Source organism: Perca fluviatilis, chromosome 6, assembly GCF_010015445.1.
Source record: "Perca fluviatilis chromosome 6, GENO_Pfluv_1.0, whole genome shotgun sequence".
Classification (NCBI taxonomy): domain Eukaryota; kingdom Metazoa; phylum Chordata; class Actinopteri; order Perciformes; family Percidae; genus Perca; species Perca fluviatilis.
Window position 1 is genome coordinate 28,843,447 of NC_053117.1, and position 16,588 is coordinate 28,860,034.

Consider the following 16,588-nt stretch of genomic DNA (forward strand, 5'->3'; position numbering starts at 1 on the left):
TCTCCATTTTTAAAAGGTGCAGTGCTATAAATTATGGTTTATTGCTTCATCATAAGTGGTCCAAAAAGCCACCAAAAAACTGCTGCTTTCAAAGGAGACCAGCTCCTTTGTTACCAGTTACACACATCAAAGACTGCAAGTCTATAAGAGGAAACCACACAGATTGGACCTATGAGGGCTCTTAATTTACGTTAAAGGATAAATCCACCCGGAAAAAAACATGTGTGCCTTGCTCACATTCAGCATTTCAAATGCATCTTGGGTGATGTGATTGCAAGAACACAGCTCTAAATACAGATTTAACCACCAAAGATGCATTTAAATGTAGGATGAATACATTGGGATCTACTTAAAGGTACTCTAAGTGATGTCACACGTTTTTTAGGCTACAACATTTTTTGTCACATACAGCAAACCTCTCCTCACTATCCGCGAGCTGCCTGTCCCCTGAACACACTGTAAAAAACGCGGTCTCTGTAGACACCCCAGGGTCCACAAATGGCAACAAAAACAAAGTGGCCAACCTGGACCACAAAAGCATAACAAACTGTGTTCCAGCGTTCAGCCAATAACTGACAAGAAGGATTTGGGGTGGGGGTTGGGGGGGGGTTAGTTCACTGAAGCACGGAAGGGAGGGGGAGGGGACGGGATGAGGAGGAGGGAAGGGCAAGCTAGTCTCGTTTTGTTTGAAAATACTTTGAACGTCAACAAGAATAACGTCACCCAACATCGCTTAGAGCACCTTTACAGCAACATCCAGATTCAGAGTTCAGGAATCAAAATATTGAAAGGCTATAGGGGGAACGAAAATGCATCAATAGATGCACCGAGGGGCCAGGCCAACACTGTTTTTTAATATTAAATCATACTTGCATAGTTCTGTAAAGTCTGTACCGAGGTAAAGAAGCCACTTAAATAGTTTTTCTAGCAGATGTAGCCAAATAAAAAGCTGCATTTGTTCCATTTACATTGCTGTAGTTTTCCCGCATCATGGTACCAGATGTGGCCTGTAATAATGGTTTCAGTAAAAGGAGCATCCCCATAAAGCTCAGTTATTCACAAGCAAGGATGGGGCGAGGTTTGCCACTTTGTGAACAACTGTGTGAGCTAGTAGTCCAACAGTAAAAAAAGTTTCTCAAAGTACAATTGCAAGGAATTTAGGGATTTCATCATCTACAGTCCATAATATCATCAAAACATTCAGAGAACCTGGAGAAATCTCCGGCACTTCATTAAAAACTATGTAAAGGATATTACCACGTGGGCATAGGAACATTTCGGAAAACCATTGTCAGTTAACACCATTCGTCGCTACATCTACAAGTGCAAGTTAAAACTCTACCGTGCAAAGCGAAAGCCATATATCAACAACACCCAGAATTGCCGCCAGCCCCCGAGCTCATCCTAGATCGACTGACGCAAAGTGGAAAAGTGTGCTGTGGTCTGACGAGGCCAAATTTCTAATTGTTTTTGGAAATCCTGGACGTCATGTGCTCCGGGCCAAAGAGGAAAAGGATCTTCAACATTGTTATCGGCGCAAAGTCAAAAGCCAGCATCTGTGATGGTATGGGGGGGTGTTAGTGCACATGGCAAGGGTATGAAGGCACCATTAATGCTGAAAGGTAAATACAGGCTTTGGAGCAACATATGCTGCCATCCAAGCAACGTCTTTTTCAGGGACGTCCCTGCTTATTTCAGCAAGACAATGCCAAGCCATATTCTGCACATGTTACAACAGCGTGGCTTCATAGTAAAAGAGTGTAGGTACTAGACTGGCCTGCCTGCAGTCCAGACCTGTCTCCCATTGAAAACGTGTAGCGCATTATGAATCGCAAAATTTGACAACGGAGACCCGGGACTGTTGAGCAACTGAAGTCGTACATCAAGCAATGGGAAAGAATTCCATGTACAAAGCTTCAACAATTAGTGTCCTCAGTTCCCAAACACTTATTGAGTATTGTTAAAAGAAAAGGTGATGTAACACAGTGGTAAACGTGTCCCCGTCCCAGCTTTTTTGGAAGGCGTTGCAGACATCAAATTCAAAATGAGTGAATATTTGTTAAAAAAACAATTAAGTTTATCACTAATCTGTTTTTATTTACGTTTTACACAATTTAATGGATTTAACACCACTATGGTGGACTAACATTTGACAGTCATGCACATTGGAATTTGAGTTTGTAAGATTTGATAAGAAATTGTGCAGTGTTGGCATTTCATCACTGACCAGGAAACACTGAATGACTTAAGTACACAAAGCTAGGCAGGCGACCACACAACAAGAAAATTGATGTTTTATTGTCACCTTTTCTCCTCTCTGGGAGTTTGTTGTCTTCTAGTACTAGTACTGCCTACCCGTCTCTGCATTTGGGTCCGCAATTCTCTGAACCCTGCTAACTGATCGTGACAAACTTTCCCAAAATACATGCGATATAATAATAAACTTTATTTATACAGCCCTTTTCACAACAAAGTGTTGTGTAACATATTTCCAGACAGGTCAGACCTGCAGTGCTTACCTTTGAAAATGCCTTAATAAGGGCAGCTCAAAACATCCTACTGCACCCTATTGTACAAAATGCAGTCAAGGATATAATTACAACGGTAGTCTTGTATTGACAGGAAGACAGTAAACATTATTCAGCGTGAGACACCTTCAAATAGTCAGAAATATAGGTCAGTATGAAAATGCTTTCTAAATTTTTTACTTTTTCCAAGGTTGGGTCAAACGAGGTCAGACATCTCTTGTGCAAAGTTCAGTGGGCAGGAACATAATTTAGCTACACACAGTATAATACTGAAATAAATAATAAATGCATAATAATGAATACTCAGACTTTTAGGGAAAGTTGTCAGAAATGTACCAAATTTGTTCCGCCAAAAGTAGCTTTAAATTGATATAGAAGTGAATTGTACATTGTTATTTATAGGTAAAACTTGATTTCATTGTTGTATAACCGACATAAAGCCAGGGTGCTGTGGCTCAGACCCTGATACTATTTTGATAAATTCATCATACATTTGACAAACCAGTTTGTAATATTGAATAAATAATATGTAAAAAATAAATATAACCTCGGGCGAGAAGGTTAAAAGCAGTGAAATGACTTTGTTTTTCATTGATGGGGTAAGAAATTTTACAGGTGACACAGGAGCTGGTCCTTGACCTCCATTTTTATCTTGGACTTTTCTATCTCTTACTTTGTTTACACTAATTGTTTGTTGTTTTCCGTGTGTTGACAACTGGTCAACCAGGCCTATAATACAAATTAAGATTAAGATTGTGTGACAGTTTATGAGAAATATTAACCAAACACGCAATAGAATAACAGTGAAAACAGACTTCCTGGGTTGATACTGTATTTGTTTGATTAATGGGGGGTGGTTTTTGGTTGCTACAGTTGCTAAAATATGGACTAACTAAAAAGCCTTTGTATCCCACGGTACTGATAATGTTAAACAAAAAGAAAAGCTATTATCAGTACTGTGTGATAATGGTAAACAAAAGGGATTGCTTTAATGCAGGCCAAAGGTGGAATGGCAAAGACAGTCGGATGGGGTAAAACAAGTATTTCACCCGTCTAATAAAACAATCAGCAGCAAACGTCAGCAGCTTCGGTCTTCTGTCAGTGATCCTCAGACGCAGATATGGGTTTGATGAGCTGGTTGTGGGAACAACATCAGTTTCTAATGCACCAATGTTTTTCACTCCCATTCGCATTTTTGTTTTATTTTCTTGCTAAACGGGGATATCTGTCGTTGACATACAGGTAGGAAATTACAAACCGATTTATAGATTTTTATTATATATTAAACTGCATTTTAAAAGCAACGTGTCGAGTAATAACAGTAATTCATTATTTATTCTAATATATTTAAATTTTAATTTAAGTAAGTTCATGGTTTGATTTGTAAAGCAAACGAAATATGAAGTCATTAGTCCAACTGGAACATAAGGCAATAGCAGAACCAGTCTAATAAATGTATTCATACTTGTTAGTATTTCATTTATCTGATTGTATTTTAGACTTAAGTTAGACTTAGACTAGTAAAAGCAACGCGGTAAATATTGGTTTTTAAATGTCCTTTTTAAATAAATTGACTTGACAAACCGTAAATAATTCAGTCAAATAAGTCAGTACCACAATAAGTTGTCAGTAGACATGCAACTAACGATAATTGTTTTTTATCAATTCATCTGCAGAACATTTCCTGATTAATCATTTGGTCTATAACCTGTCAGAAAATAGTGACAAATCCTTGCTGACGTGTTCAAATGTTTTTTTTGACGACCAACAGTCCAAAACCAGAAATATTCAGTTTACAATTATATTAAACAGAGAAAAGCAGCAAATCATCACACTGGAGATGCTGAAGCAGAACCAATCTTTGGCATTTTTCCGATTGTCAACATGAATTTCCATCTACAGGTATCTGTTTGTTTCTGTTGGAGGATGCGTCCTGGCAGTCATCACTATGGGCATCTACAGCTCGCTTCTGTTCACCTCTACCTTTGTCTTTATTCTGCTCGTGTGCTCTGTGGATCCAAGCTGTGTCCACGCCTGGGTGTTTGGTATCCAGATGTTGTGGCAAACCTTCTGGCACCTGCTTATACAGTACAGGGAATACTACTTGCAAGAACCTGTCAGCATCAGGTACTAATCTTAAATCAGTTCATTGGTATGCAAACTGATACCTTCATGCTTTGCCAGAGCGTCCAACATCAAATATGAATTATTGTATTTAAAGGATAAGTCTGGTGATATTCTGTATTTTTCTTATTGTCAACTAACCCCATGAAAAGCCCAAAAACCAAAACCCATAAACCGAATAAATAGATAAATGCATATAAAAACAACATGATTGACCATTTTAAACCCACTTAAAAAGCAAAAAATTACTTTCTGTCAATCAAGTGCTAAAACATTTCCTGAAAATGTACTTTAAGAATGAAATAATTTGTCTTCCACCACAGAACTATTATGCTTTGGGTAAAAACATAAAATGCAAAAAGATAATTAAACATTTATAAAATGACTCGTGTAATCAAATTAACAACTCTTCCACTTTCAGATTGTTTTTAGCAGTGTCCTCTTTGATGCTGCTCACTCAGAGAATGACCTCAGTGTCCATGGACCTCCAGGAGAAACGAGTCCTGCTAACATTTAAAGCGTTGACCATAAGGAAGGCTTGTGTGATGCTTCTTCCGCTTATCAGCTACAGCCTCAATTTCACCACAATGCTTGGTGGGCCTTTGTGCTCCTACAGACAATTTTTGTCCTTAATGGCAGGGATCAGCCAAAAACCTTCACCTAATCCACTGATTGTAGTCTTCCTTAAGTTGATGCAGGTGTTATTGCTGGAGTGGGTAAGGTATTGTCTTGTCTATTTTCTCAAACATAACACTTATGATCCCTCCAACTCTATCAAGCTCTATGGTGTCCTGTGGGTTTGGGGTCTGGCGGCAGTTTTGAGGATCCAATATTATTCTCACTGGAGGATCAGTGAAAGCCTCAATAACGCAGCTGGGCTTGGCTACTGGGACAATGCAACAGGAGACTCCCCAGACTGGAGCAGACTATGCGATGGAGATTTCTGGACCATTGAAGCGTTGAGTCGTATGTCAGAGTTTGCCCGTCGATGGAACACCACAACAGCTTTGTGGCTGCGTAGACTGGTTTACATAAGGTGCAAACGTTTCCCGTTGTTTATGACTTTTAGTTTCTCAGTGTTGTGGCATGGCTGCCATTTAGGTCACTTTGTGGGATTTTTGACCTGGGCAGCAACAGTGAAAGCAGATTATCATATACACAGGCACTTGTGCCCAAAACCTTCATCAACATGGAGGAAAATATACACTTGTTTAAGCTGGATAAACACTCAAATGATTGTTGCTTGTATTGTTATAGCAGTAGAATTAAGAAATAAGTCTGGTTTGAGACTTTTGTCTATAACATACATAGGTCTGTTTCCACTTTTCAATATAATTCTTCCTTTTATCTTATTAAAATTCAACACAATTTAGTAATTTAGTCATCTAAGCCCATTTTTTGTGTTGTTAATACTGTTTGGTTGAGTTGGGGGGGAAAATGATAAAAAAGCTACATTAATAACACCATAGCAATGGGTAATTTTAATTAAATAATTCCTTGTCTTGAGTAGTCTTAGAAGATGTAACTAAAATTCATAGTTTATTTCTATGTTTCATCCACTATTGCTAAATTAACCAGATTTCAGGAGTAAAAGCAACAATATTTAAAATTTGGGGCAGGGTGGTTCTCTGCTAGCATAAACTGAAGATCACTAATGTCATTTAAACCTACATAAAATGATATGTTTTTAAATATATTGGCCTTGAAATAAATGACTCAGTGTCATGTGAGGGCAGCTCTAGCATAACAGAAATCTGCAGGTCTGTGCAGCTTTTAGCCGCTTTACTCACATTGTTTTCACATTGCGCAACCTGCACATATACTGAATGACTGAGTGTGACTACTCCCAGAAAAAAACATTCATAAAATAATTGGCAGTGGTTCCCATTAAACAAGTATTCCCTATCTGCCTTGCATGAAAGGACAGAGAGCTGAAGTAAACCAGTGACTCATAAAGAAATGAAAACCCAGATCTCTTTCTCAATAGTTGGTGGATAAATCCTGTTTCTATGCTGTTTTGCTGCAACTTTTTCATATTTATCTCTAGTTGATATTGATGTTTTTATACTGATCTTGCTATTGATTTTCTTTGTTTCTTTACTTTGTAAAGTGCCTTTGAGTACCTTTTAAAGTGCTATAATGTATAATTATTATTATTATAAAATGTAACTAAACGACCAGTAAATACTTCCTAAGGAGGCCATTGTTTGTCTGCTCCCTAGTAGTAAAGATTGCTTAATTCAGCTTTGAGTTGTATTTAGCAACAACAACTCATTACAATTTCCCCAATTATGCATGTTTATTGTGACGTATTTTGTGTGTATGTATGTAGCCACTAGAGGTCCACTTAGTAGCACTTGAACAGGGAAGTGAATTATATTTGTATGTACCAGGAGGTATTTTATTTATCAATTTACAACAATATCGATTAAAAGTGATCTGTTAAATATGTTTTATGAGCAAAGAAATGTATCCAATGAATTATTGTGAGGGTTAAAATCACAGTGTATAGTACTTTTTTTTTTTGCTTGCTCATAGACCTTAGTTTAGAGGGATAATCCCAAAAGATACTATCCAACGTTGTATAATATAATGTACTGTAAATGTAGTGAAAATAATATTGGTTCTGATTATTTCACTTATCTGTCTGCTTCCTCATTCTGCAGCAAGGACTCTCTTCTTTCTTTCCACAAATTGCCAGCAACAATACCTAAAAATAACAACAGTCCAACGTTTCGGTTTGAGACAAATTTCTTCCAGCAGTCCTCTGGTTTGTTTATGTCCAATGTGTAAATCTAAAGAGGAGAGAAAAAGGTCACATTTTATTTGGAAAAGTCATGTTTGATATCAACTTTTGGTTACGATAATAACTAAGAAGACCAGTTATTGAATTAAAAAGATGGATGGTGTTAAATTACCAATTCACTCAGTTGAATATTATCTCACTATGGAATTAAACTCTATACTATATGTACTGTAATAATGAACTATTTCGCAGCAAGCATTCAACTGTACAACACCATGTTCCTCACCTGATGCGTAAGGTGAATGGCCACTGTGGACAGTACAGCATAGTATGGGAGAGTCTGTTCAGCATTGATTCCAGCTACAACCAGTCCTGACATCATGGCCACTGTGAAGCCACTCAGCCAAAGTTTGGTTTGCTCCTGGAACCTGAGTGCAGTAGATTTGACTCCTACCTTGACGTCATCCTCCTTATCCTAGTTATCAAAGAAAGAACAGCAGGAGCCCAGTCTCCAATCAATATTATCCTACTTTATGTAAGGCATTAAGATTATGCTCTTCCCCAGAGTGATTGGAGTCAATGGTCCATGATAAAAATAAGTAAAGTTATGGTTTAAACATGAGTGAACTATTTCTTTACTAAATGTGAGTGCCTGAGAATGTTCAAGTCAAATAAGTGCTTTATAGGAAACATGAATAAGAATTGGGTACTTCACCTGATGTGCATATATTGTGTCATATATCAGTGTCCACATAACTCCTGAAAAATACAGTGGGAGGCATATGGACCAATCACAGAAGCCTTTGACAGCAGACCAGCCGAGCAGCGCTCCCCAGTTGAAAGTGAGGCCTAAGCAGAAGGAACAGAGGGAACATGAGACCAGCTTTAGCGTTGCTGATAGGGAAAGTGTCAGCTTTAGATACAGAACATCCATGGGAGAATCTTACATACCTAACACAACCTGTGGCCAATAAGTGATCCTCTTCATCAGCGGGTAGGAGATGACAAGAGATAATGAAGCAGCGCCCAAAGCTATGCTGAGAAGAACATTATGAAAACTGTGAGTCTAACAGAGTTAAGCCATTAAATAAACAACTTTGTATTTGGGTCATGTTTTGTCTGCATTTCTAGCAGACATTCCTGGCTGTTGTACATTAAAGCTCCCATATTATGCTCATTTTCAGGTTCATAATTGTATTTTAAGGTTGTACCAGAATAGGTTTACATGGTTTAATTTTAAAAAACACCATATTTTTGTCGTACTGCACAGCTCTCTCTCTCACTGCTGCAGCTCCTCTGTTCAGGTCTCTGTTTTAGCTACAGAGTGAGACATATTTTCTTCTGTACTATCTTTGATTGCACTCACACATGCGCAGTAGCTCAGATCGTAGATCATGTCAGCTAGCTCCATAGACAGTAAAAGAAAGGCTGTTTCTCCAACTTCGGTCAGTTACAAGGCAGGATTAGCTGGGAGACTTCTTCTAAACGAGGGCGCACATGTAAGTAGTTCTTTTGTAGATTATGAAGCACTTGCTACTGTTGTAGCAGTGCTTTGCCATTGAGAACGAGGTAGCATGCTACCTCGTTCTCAATGGCAGCAGCTGGTGGCGGTTACAAAAATCCGTTCTCAAGTCGGACAGCTTTCCAGCCTTTTCCAGCAGCCTTCAGACTGAACAAGAAGTGACAGAAACACTGGTGGCCCGATTCCGATTTAATAAAATGTTATCAGACCCATATATCAGCTCCTACACAGTCTCCAGTTGATTTTATTAAGACAGAGTAGCTGTCAAAATTCTCTTCATGCGATCTGGTGCTGATTTTAATTAACAACTATGGAGTTAGAATCATGCCAAAACCTCACACACACACAAAACGTGTTTTACTCACGCCCAACGATTCACAAACAATTGGTTTGCAAATACATAACATCATTCACAAACTAATGCATTTTGTTCTGCAAATAAGAAACCTACCTATCAAACAAATACAGTATGTTTTACACATACAAAGAAACGTATTTCTTCAATGACAAAAAATATCCTGCAAGTACAAACTAAAATCTTTCAAGTACAAAAAAAAAAATCTTTCAAGTACAAAAAAAATCCTTCAAGTACAAAACAAATTCTACAAGTACGAAAAACTGTCACGTAACTTTTGGCACTAACTTTCCGCCTTGCTGATCCACACACAAATGCCCTCAGATCCACACACAAATGCAGGTACATTTTCTAACAAATGTCCTGTAATTTGCACTCCACAACAGCAGGTGGCGCTGTTAAGTCAATTTAAGCCTACCAGGACCATACATATATACACGCGGATTTTTTTAAACGTTATTACGGTGCATAACTTACTGGAACAAAGCTGAGCAACGTGTTGTTGCTGGTGACAAAACCACTGATTATATAGACGTATATTGAAGCGATACTGGCATTAAAGACCCGCTGATCGTCGTCTGATTCTCTGAAATGAATGCCGGCATTGCATTGTGGGAAATCGGCTTTGCATGCGCCCAACTCTGATCACATCTGTTCTGTCTTACAGCATACTGTAATATTTCACCAGTAATAAGACCAAAATAATATTATTAAAATAAAGAAATGCATATTATGATAATACATATATATTGCTAGATGTAGTATTATAGTTTAAAAAATATCAAAACAACAAAGCAATCCAGCTTCCCTGGCCGAAATAGACCGAAATAATCACATTAAAAGAAATACAATTAAACCATGATAAGATCTGGTGAATAAATGTTGATTAAAACAGCGGTTGTTGGGCTAAAAATTCCAATAATAGCAAAGCTGTAAACAGCTTCTCTGTACAGAAAGAAACGTGCTGTGATCAGGGAATCTGTGCGTAGACCACGGATGATGATGTCATTGACCTACATGCATCGCATCCGTGGGCCCGTCACAGAATTTTCGGCGAATCTGTGAAACTGCCACAGTTTTTGAGTTAAGGGGCCGTGTTCATTTCGCAGAATTCAGTGAGACCGGCTGCCTGTAGCCTACTACGAAGTAAGATCAACATGCTGGATTTCTTTCAGTTACCCGGCTTCACCTAACCTAACAACCGCAATACAGTCGCTGCTTCCTAAAATAGGAAAAAAAGCTGGAAAAAAAAATAGCGGACGCTGTAGCCTAGATGCGTAGGCCTAAATCACATGGCTTATCAATATCACTTCCACATCAGTCAGGCACAATAACTGACCATAATTACACTTGTGCTTTCCATAAACTGTCGTTGCTTTAGCCTATTATATGATCAGCTGCAATCCTGGCAGTGGAAGCGATCGTGAGAGCAAATAAAAAAACATAATTCAAACCGATGTGCGCATTGGCGACACTCGGCTCAACAAGCGGATATGCAATTCCATCCCATTAAAATCTAGCCTATATATTTCATAAAAATACACATCAGGAAATGTTAACGGGGTTGTCTGTCTCTAAATGTTTTAACTTTTATGAGTCTCTCTCTCTCTCTCTGATCTTCTAAGAACAGTGACGGCGTTATCAATCGAGTAGCCTATTGACTGGTCAGTAGGCGGTGCTTTTACACCAGTTGATCTCTGATCTCCAACTTAACGTGCTCCCGACCAGGTTAGGTGTTCAGAATAAGTTACCACGGTGATTATACCCGGTAACAACTAATCCACCGTTACCATCACTGTGTCACTAGTTGATAACCAGCGTCGTGACACAGGTTATGCAGGACCCCGGTTGCTAGGTTATGTGAAGCCGGGTAACTGAAAGAAATCCAGCATGTTGATCTTGCTTCGTAGTAGCCTACAGGCTGCCGGTCTCACTGAATTCTGTGAAATGAACACGGCCCCTTAACTCAAAAACTGTGGCAGTTTCACAGATTCGCCGAAAATTCTGTGACGGATGCGATGCATGTAGGTCAATGACATCATCATCCGTGGTCTACGCACAGATTCCCTGATCACAGAACGTTTCTTTCTGTACAGAGAAGCTGTATACAGCTTTGCTATTATTGGAATTTTTAGCCCAACAACCGCTGTTTTAATCAACATTTATTCACCAGATCTTATCATGGTTTAATTGTATTTCTTTTAATGTTATTATTTCGGTCTATTTCGGCCAGGGAAGCTGGATTGCTTTGTTGTTTATTGATATTTTTTAAACTATAATACTACATCTAGCAATATATATGTATTATCATAATATGCATTTCTTTATTTTAATAATATTATTTTGGTCTTATTACTGGTGAAATATTACAGTATGCTGTAAGACAGAACAGATACAGAGAATGTCTAATAAGGGGAGAACTTCCACTCTCTGGAAAATTCTGGGTTGGTACAATGGGGCTAATAGGGAGTGAGATAGGAAGTGAACAGGCTCTCCATAGACAGGCTCTGACAGATGTGATCAGAGTTGGGCGCATGAAAGCCGATTTCCCACAATGCAATGCCGGCATTCATTTCAGAGAATCAGACAACGATCAGCGGGTCTTTAACGCCAGTATCGCTTCAATATACATCTATATAATCAGTGGTTTTGTCACCAGCAACAATACGTTGCTCAGCTTTGTTCCAGTAAGTTATGCACCATAATAACATTTAAAAAAATCCACGTGTATATATGTATGGTCCTGGTAGGCTTAAATTGACTTAACAGCGCCACCTGCTGTTGTGGAGTGCAAATTACAGGACATTTGTTAGAAAATGTACCTGCATTTGTGTGTGGATCTGAGGGCATTTGTGTGTGGATCAGCAAGGTGGAAAGTTAGTACCAAAAGTCACATGACAGTTTTTCATACTTGTAGAATTTGTTTTGTACTTGTACGATTTTTTTTTGTACTTGAAGGATTTTTTTTGTACTTGCAGGATATCTTTTGTCATTGAAGAAATACGTTTCTTTGTATATGTAAAACATACTGTATTTGTTTGATAGGTAGGTTTCTTATTTGCAGAACAAAATGCATTAGTTTGTGAATGATGTTTTGTATTTGCAAACCACACTGAGTTTGTTTGTGAATCGTTGGGCGTGAGTAAAACACGTTTTGTGTGTGTGTGAGGTTTTGGCATGATTCTAACTCCATAACAACACACTGTAGATGATCTGTAATCTGAACAGATTTAGTCTCTCTGACTTCTAAACATAACTATCAGCCACACAACATGTGTTCTGTTCAGAACAAGCCTTTAAATCAGACAAATAGCAGTTAAAATCCCTCCGATTCAAAATCAATAAAAAGTTTACATAAAACGTCATTATCTGAACCAATCAGCTGTTCGATCAGCTGAGAGGCCGGCGTTTCCCAGCATGCCCTGGGTCCGCCCGCGTCCGCCTGGCTCTTGCAGTTGGTGAAAAGCAACTGCGCTACCTGCGTCTCAGAACTGCGGCCGCCTTGGTCTCGTGAGATTATCGTTGCCCACGTGTGCATGACGTCAGAGCAAGTCGGGATCAAGTCGGACACAAATCTAACCGGCATGCATTGGGCGGCGATCGCCGGTGATCGATTCTGCGCAGATCTGGCTCATCTCGAACGAGCCTATTCAGAAACCCGTATCTCACTCAAAACAACATGGATGGATTTTTTTCAAAGTTTGTATGCGTGTGGAAGCACCAGAGACACAAAATAACACCCCAAATCCCAGAAAGTGTTTTTTTCATAATATGGGCACTTTAACACACTGCAAGTAACACATCTATTTAAATGCAGCCGGTGAACAGTTTGATCGAGTGTTTTTGAAAAGTTATTAAGTCTGTCTTAAAACAAGAGTTAAGAGCCCATATGGACTTGGAAAGTGATGTTGCTTGCTGTAATCAGTCCTCCTCTTCATACTGGAAATGAAAGTGGTTGGAAACTAAATCCACAGGTCTCCTTTTGTGCAAAAATATATTTAAAGGTTTATCTGAAGTTAATATGAGGCTTCATATGTTAGACAATTTAAGTGAGTATCATTTAAGTTACAGTTTTTTCTGGACAGTGTTTTCCCGCTGAACTGTAGTGAAGGGATGGTAACAAAAATGAACTTCCACTGACTATAACGGAGTATAACTTTGGAATATGTCCACGTTATTTGTCTTAATGATCCTAAGACTTTGAAATATATTTTTTTTTTGCAGAAAACTATTACTGGATTTTGTCTCACATCACTTATATTGAAAGTGCATTAAGAAGGGATCCCTTCATGGCCAGTATGAACAGAGAGAATAATTACAGCAAGCAAAATGTCTTTCAATGTTCATACGGGCACCTGATTATTGTTTTAAGACAGACTTCTTCTCCTTCTAGTACCATTATTGCACTTATGTGTTTTGGAATGGGTGACCTCAGGGGGTATTAAACTCTAATACAAGGCAACATTACCTATGCTTTGACTATGGGACAGCACAAAAAATAAAGTCTAAATACATTGTTTTTTGTCGGACCTACACACTTGCTTCTTTGCTCCATCTCCTCTGTTGTTCTTTTTAAACAATCACAATACAGATCTAATTAAAACATGAGATCACTGGCTACCTGTAATAGTTGAGACACAACAGAACTCCAAGTGACAGAGAAAGCTGCCCTCCTAAGAACACCAGTGCCTGCATCTGAGAAATCTCTCCTGATGCAATGGGTCGAGTGGCCGTCCTGGACACCTGCGCAAAATATCCATCACTTTCAAACAATGAGTCATCAGCATTGGAATATATATACCTCTTTCCTAGTAAGTAAAAACAGCAGAAAATTAGATTATGAAGAAATATATAGTTGCTTAAAATGGAGCCGACAGGGCAAAGCATAAAATAAGAGCTAAAGCTGTATAAACGTTATCATAATAAGTTTGATCAAAAGCCACTCGTTTCTCTCAGCTAATGTGTCAATGGCTAAATATTAATATATTAATATACCTTTTTGTCAATGTCTTTATCCCACATGTCATTGATGGTGCAGCCCGCTCCTCTCATCAGCAGAGCACCTGTACCAAACAGGGTGAGCATGCCTAGATGAGGGAGACATCCAGGGTCAGCAGCCAGCGCAATGCTCCACGTACACGGGATGTAGAGCAGCCATGTCCCTACAACATACAAACCACAAGTCAACAGAACTATATAAAAGATTAGCATCTGAAAGTCTAAGCAGGAAAATGTGACTTATGTTAAGGACCCCTAAAACAAGGCATTTTACCCACACGTGTTTTGTTTTGTTTTAGATTTGTGCACATATCATGATATTGCCTTGTATCTTTCCATTGACATTATTGTTGTTTTGCTGATGTTATTTTCCTCGCTATTGTTTTGCCATCCACATTAACTTGTACAGCACTTTGGTGAACTCCAGTTGTATGCTAATCAGAAGGTCGATGATTTGATCCCTGGCCCCTACAGTCTACATGTCGAAGTGTCTTTGGGCAAGATACTAAACCCCAAAGTTTGTGTTCAAACTTTTAATAATACTAGCAGTTTTACTCTAAATTAGACCTTGGAGTGGACATTTTGGTTTAACTCCACACTGAAGAAGTAGAGAGATACTGTAGATCTAATGTTACATTTTGTTAAGTTTATTTGCACATTAACATCACACTTTAAGTTTAGACAAAATTAAGGTCTATATATTATTATATAAGTAGGAATGCATTAATATGGTATTTTGAAGCTGATCCAAATATATTTGATAGCAAATATCAACTTAAATCTTAAAAAACATACACAGAAAGACATGGTTTAAATTAAAAATGATTATACCAACCAATAGGTTTGTCCAGCCTCATCAATCGCAGGTATGGCTGGACAGGCGCTGGTGCTGAATTCACAATTGTAGCAGCTGATAAACTGAACGATCTTCTGCCATATTGCTGTGTTTGGTGTAGTCTGAGGGACGGGCAGACAGCACTCTGGCTGTAAAACACTCTTCCCAACACACTGGGAACTGAGCGGAGACTCACTTCTCTTGTGATCCCTCCTTCCGTTTGAAGGAAGCTGTTAGACGAGGAGTAAAGACAGGGGTAAGAAACTCCATGGTGAATCCTCCTCAGGGCATTCAGAGCTAACCTGCTGGTCAGCTTGGCTGGGAGCATGGTGTTTCTCTGAGGTCAGATCATCTTTTTTGGACACAAATAAACACACACACACACACACACAAACAATGGTTTGTCAATGGCTTTTCACAGAGGACGACTTTTCTGTTGCAACAGGCATTTCTTTTGTGATAGAGTGAATGAGCTGCACGAAGAAACTGAAATGTTCACGTGTCAGAGAGCTGTGTAGCTTTTAACGGTTTGTGTGCGTGTAACTGCAGCATTAAGTATTAAATATATAAATTAGATTTTTTTATTTGTTCAATATTTATTATTTATTTCATATCAATGTTTAATATGCTTATGTATACACCAACAACCAAATTCCTTGTAAGTGTTACTTACTTTGCAATAAATCCCTTTCCCTTTCTGAACAGTATGTCTGGTTATATTAGCAGTTGCTGATAAAAGTAATTTAGGCAGTAAGTAGATAACATCATACTAAAAAAGGCATACACTATTACTGTCATGCATTTTATTCTGAATTTATAATGAGTATTAGCCACAACCCAACTATACTAATAAATCTAGCTTATCTAGCACTAGCTAGTTCAAACGATTTGGTTCAGCGCTAACTTGTCTTAAACAGAATATAGTGTAAGGTAACGGTGATACAAATTTACACTGTAGGTTACAGTATATACAATGCTAATTTTAAAGGAAACTAACCACTACACAGTTGGCTATGGGTCACTGCTGCATTGATGGAGGTATGCTGTTCGCTCTTCGCTGCGGTTCCTCTCCACTCGGTACGCTTTCCTGTTATGGTCCGCCATTCATTGCTCCGGGGAAACAATGTCAGTACACGGAACCAATGACTGTGGCAGGGAACGGCACGGAACATCTCTGGTTCAGAAAATCACACTAGAGATCGAAGATAACACGGGCACAATGATATATAGCTGTAACTTCTTTTTAAGTTAATAACTTCCATAGTCCTCTAAAATCTTTTGTTGTCAATATACTAACGTTACGTTACATGTTATCAAATGTTTTGCTAACAAATTGGTGCACATGCTTACCACTAGGGGTGCTGTAATCAATATCAAAGTAGCAAAAAAGTATTATTTGATAGTTTTGTTTATGACTTTCACACGTAGCCTACATTATGTCGCATGGAACGATATGAAACCTATAGGACATGTCACAAAT

The 16,588-nt window shown here is 38.5% G+C and overlaps 2 protein-coding genes across 2 annotated transcripts; one reads left to right on the top strand and one right to left on the bottom strand.

The window, feature by feature from the left end:
- Positions 1-2,076: 2,076 nt before the first annotated feature.
- coq2 (coenzyme Q2 4-hydroxybenzoate polyprenyltransferase) lies at positions 2,077-16,423 on the bottom strand. The gene is made up of 8 exons (XM_039802757.1): positions 16,106-16,423; positions 15,109-15,460; positions 14,271-14,437; positions 13,897-14,018; positions 8,350-8,435; positions 8,114-8,247; positions 7,685-7,873; positions 2,077-7,447 (listed from the first exon to the last, which is right to left on the bottom strand). Exons 2-8 carry the CDS (start codon positions 15,434-15,436, stop codon positions 7,292-7,294), a joined length of 1,182 nt encoding a protein of 393 aa, XP_039658691.1. The 5' UTR covers positions 15,437-15,460; positions 16,106-16,423; the 3' UTR covers positions 2,077-7,291.
- Positions 3,649-6,025, top strand: mboat4 (membrane bound O-acyltransferase domain containing 4). The gene is made up of 3 exons (XM_039804022.1): positions 3,649-3,770; positions 4,431-4,655; positions 5,074-6,025. The coding sequence occupies exons 1-3, from the start codon at positions 3,649-3,651 to the stop codon at positions 6,023-6,025; spliced, it is 1,299 nt and encodes a 432-aa protein (XP_039659956.1).
- Positions 16,424-16,588: the final 165 nt, after the last annotated feature.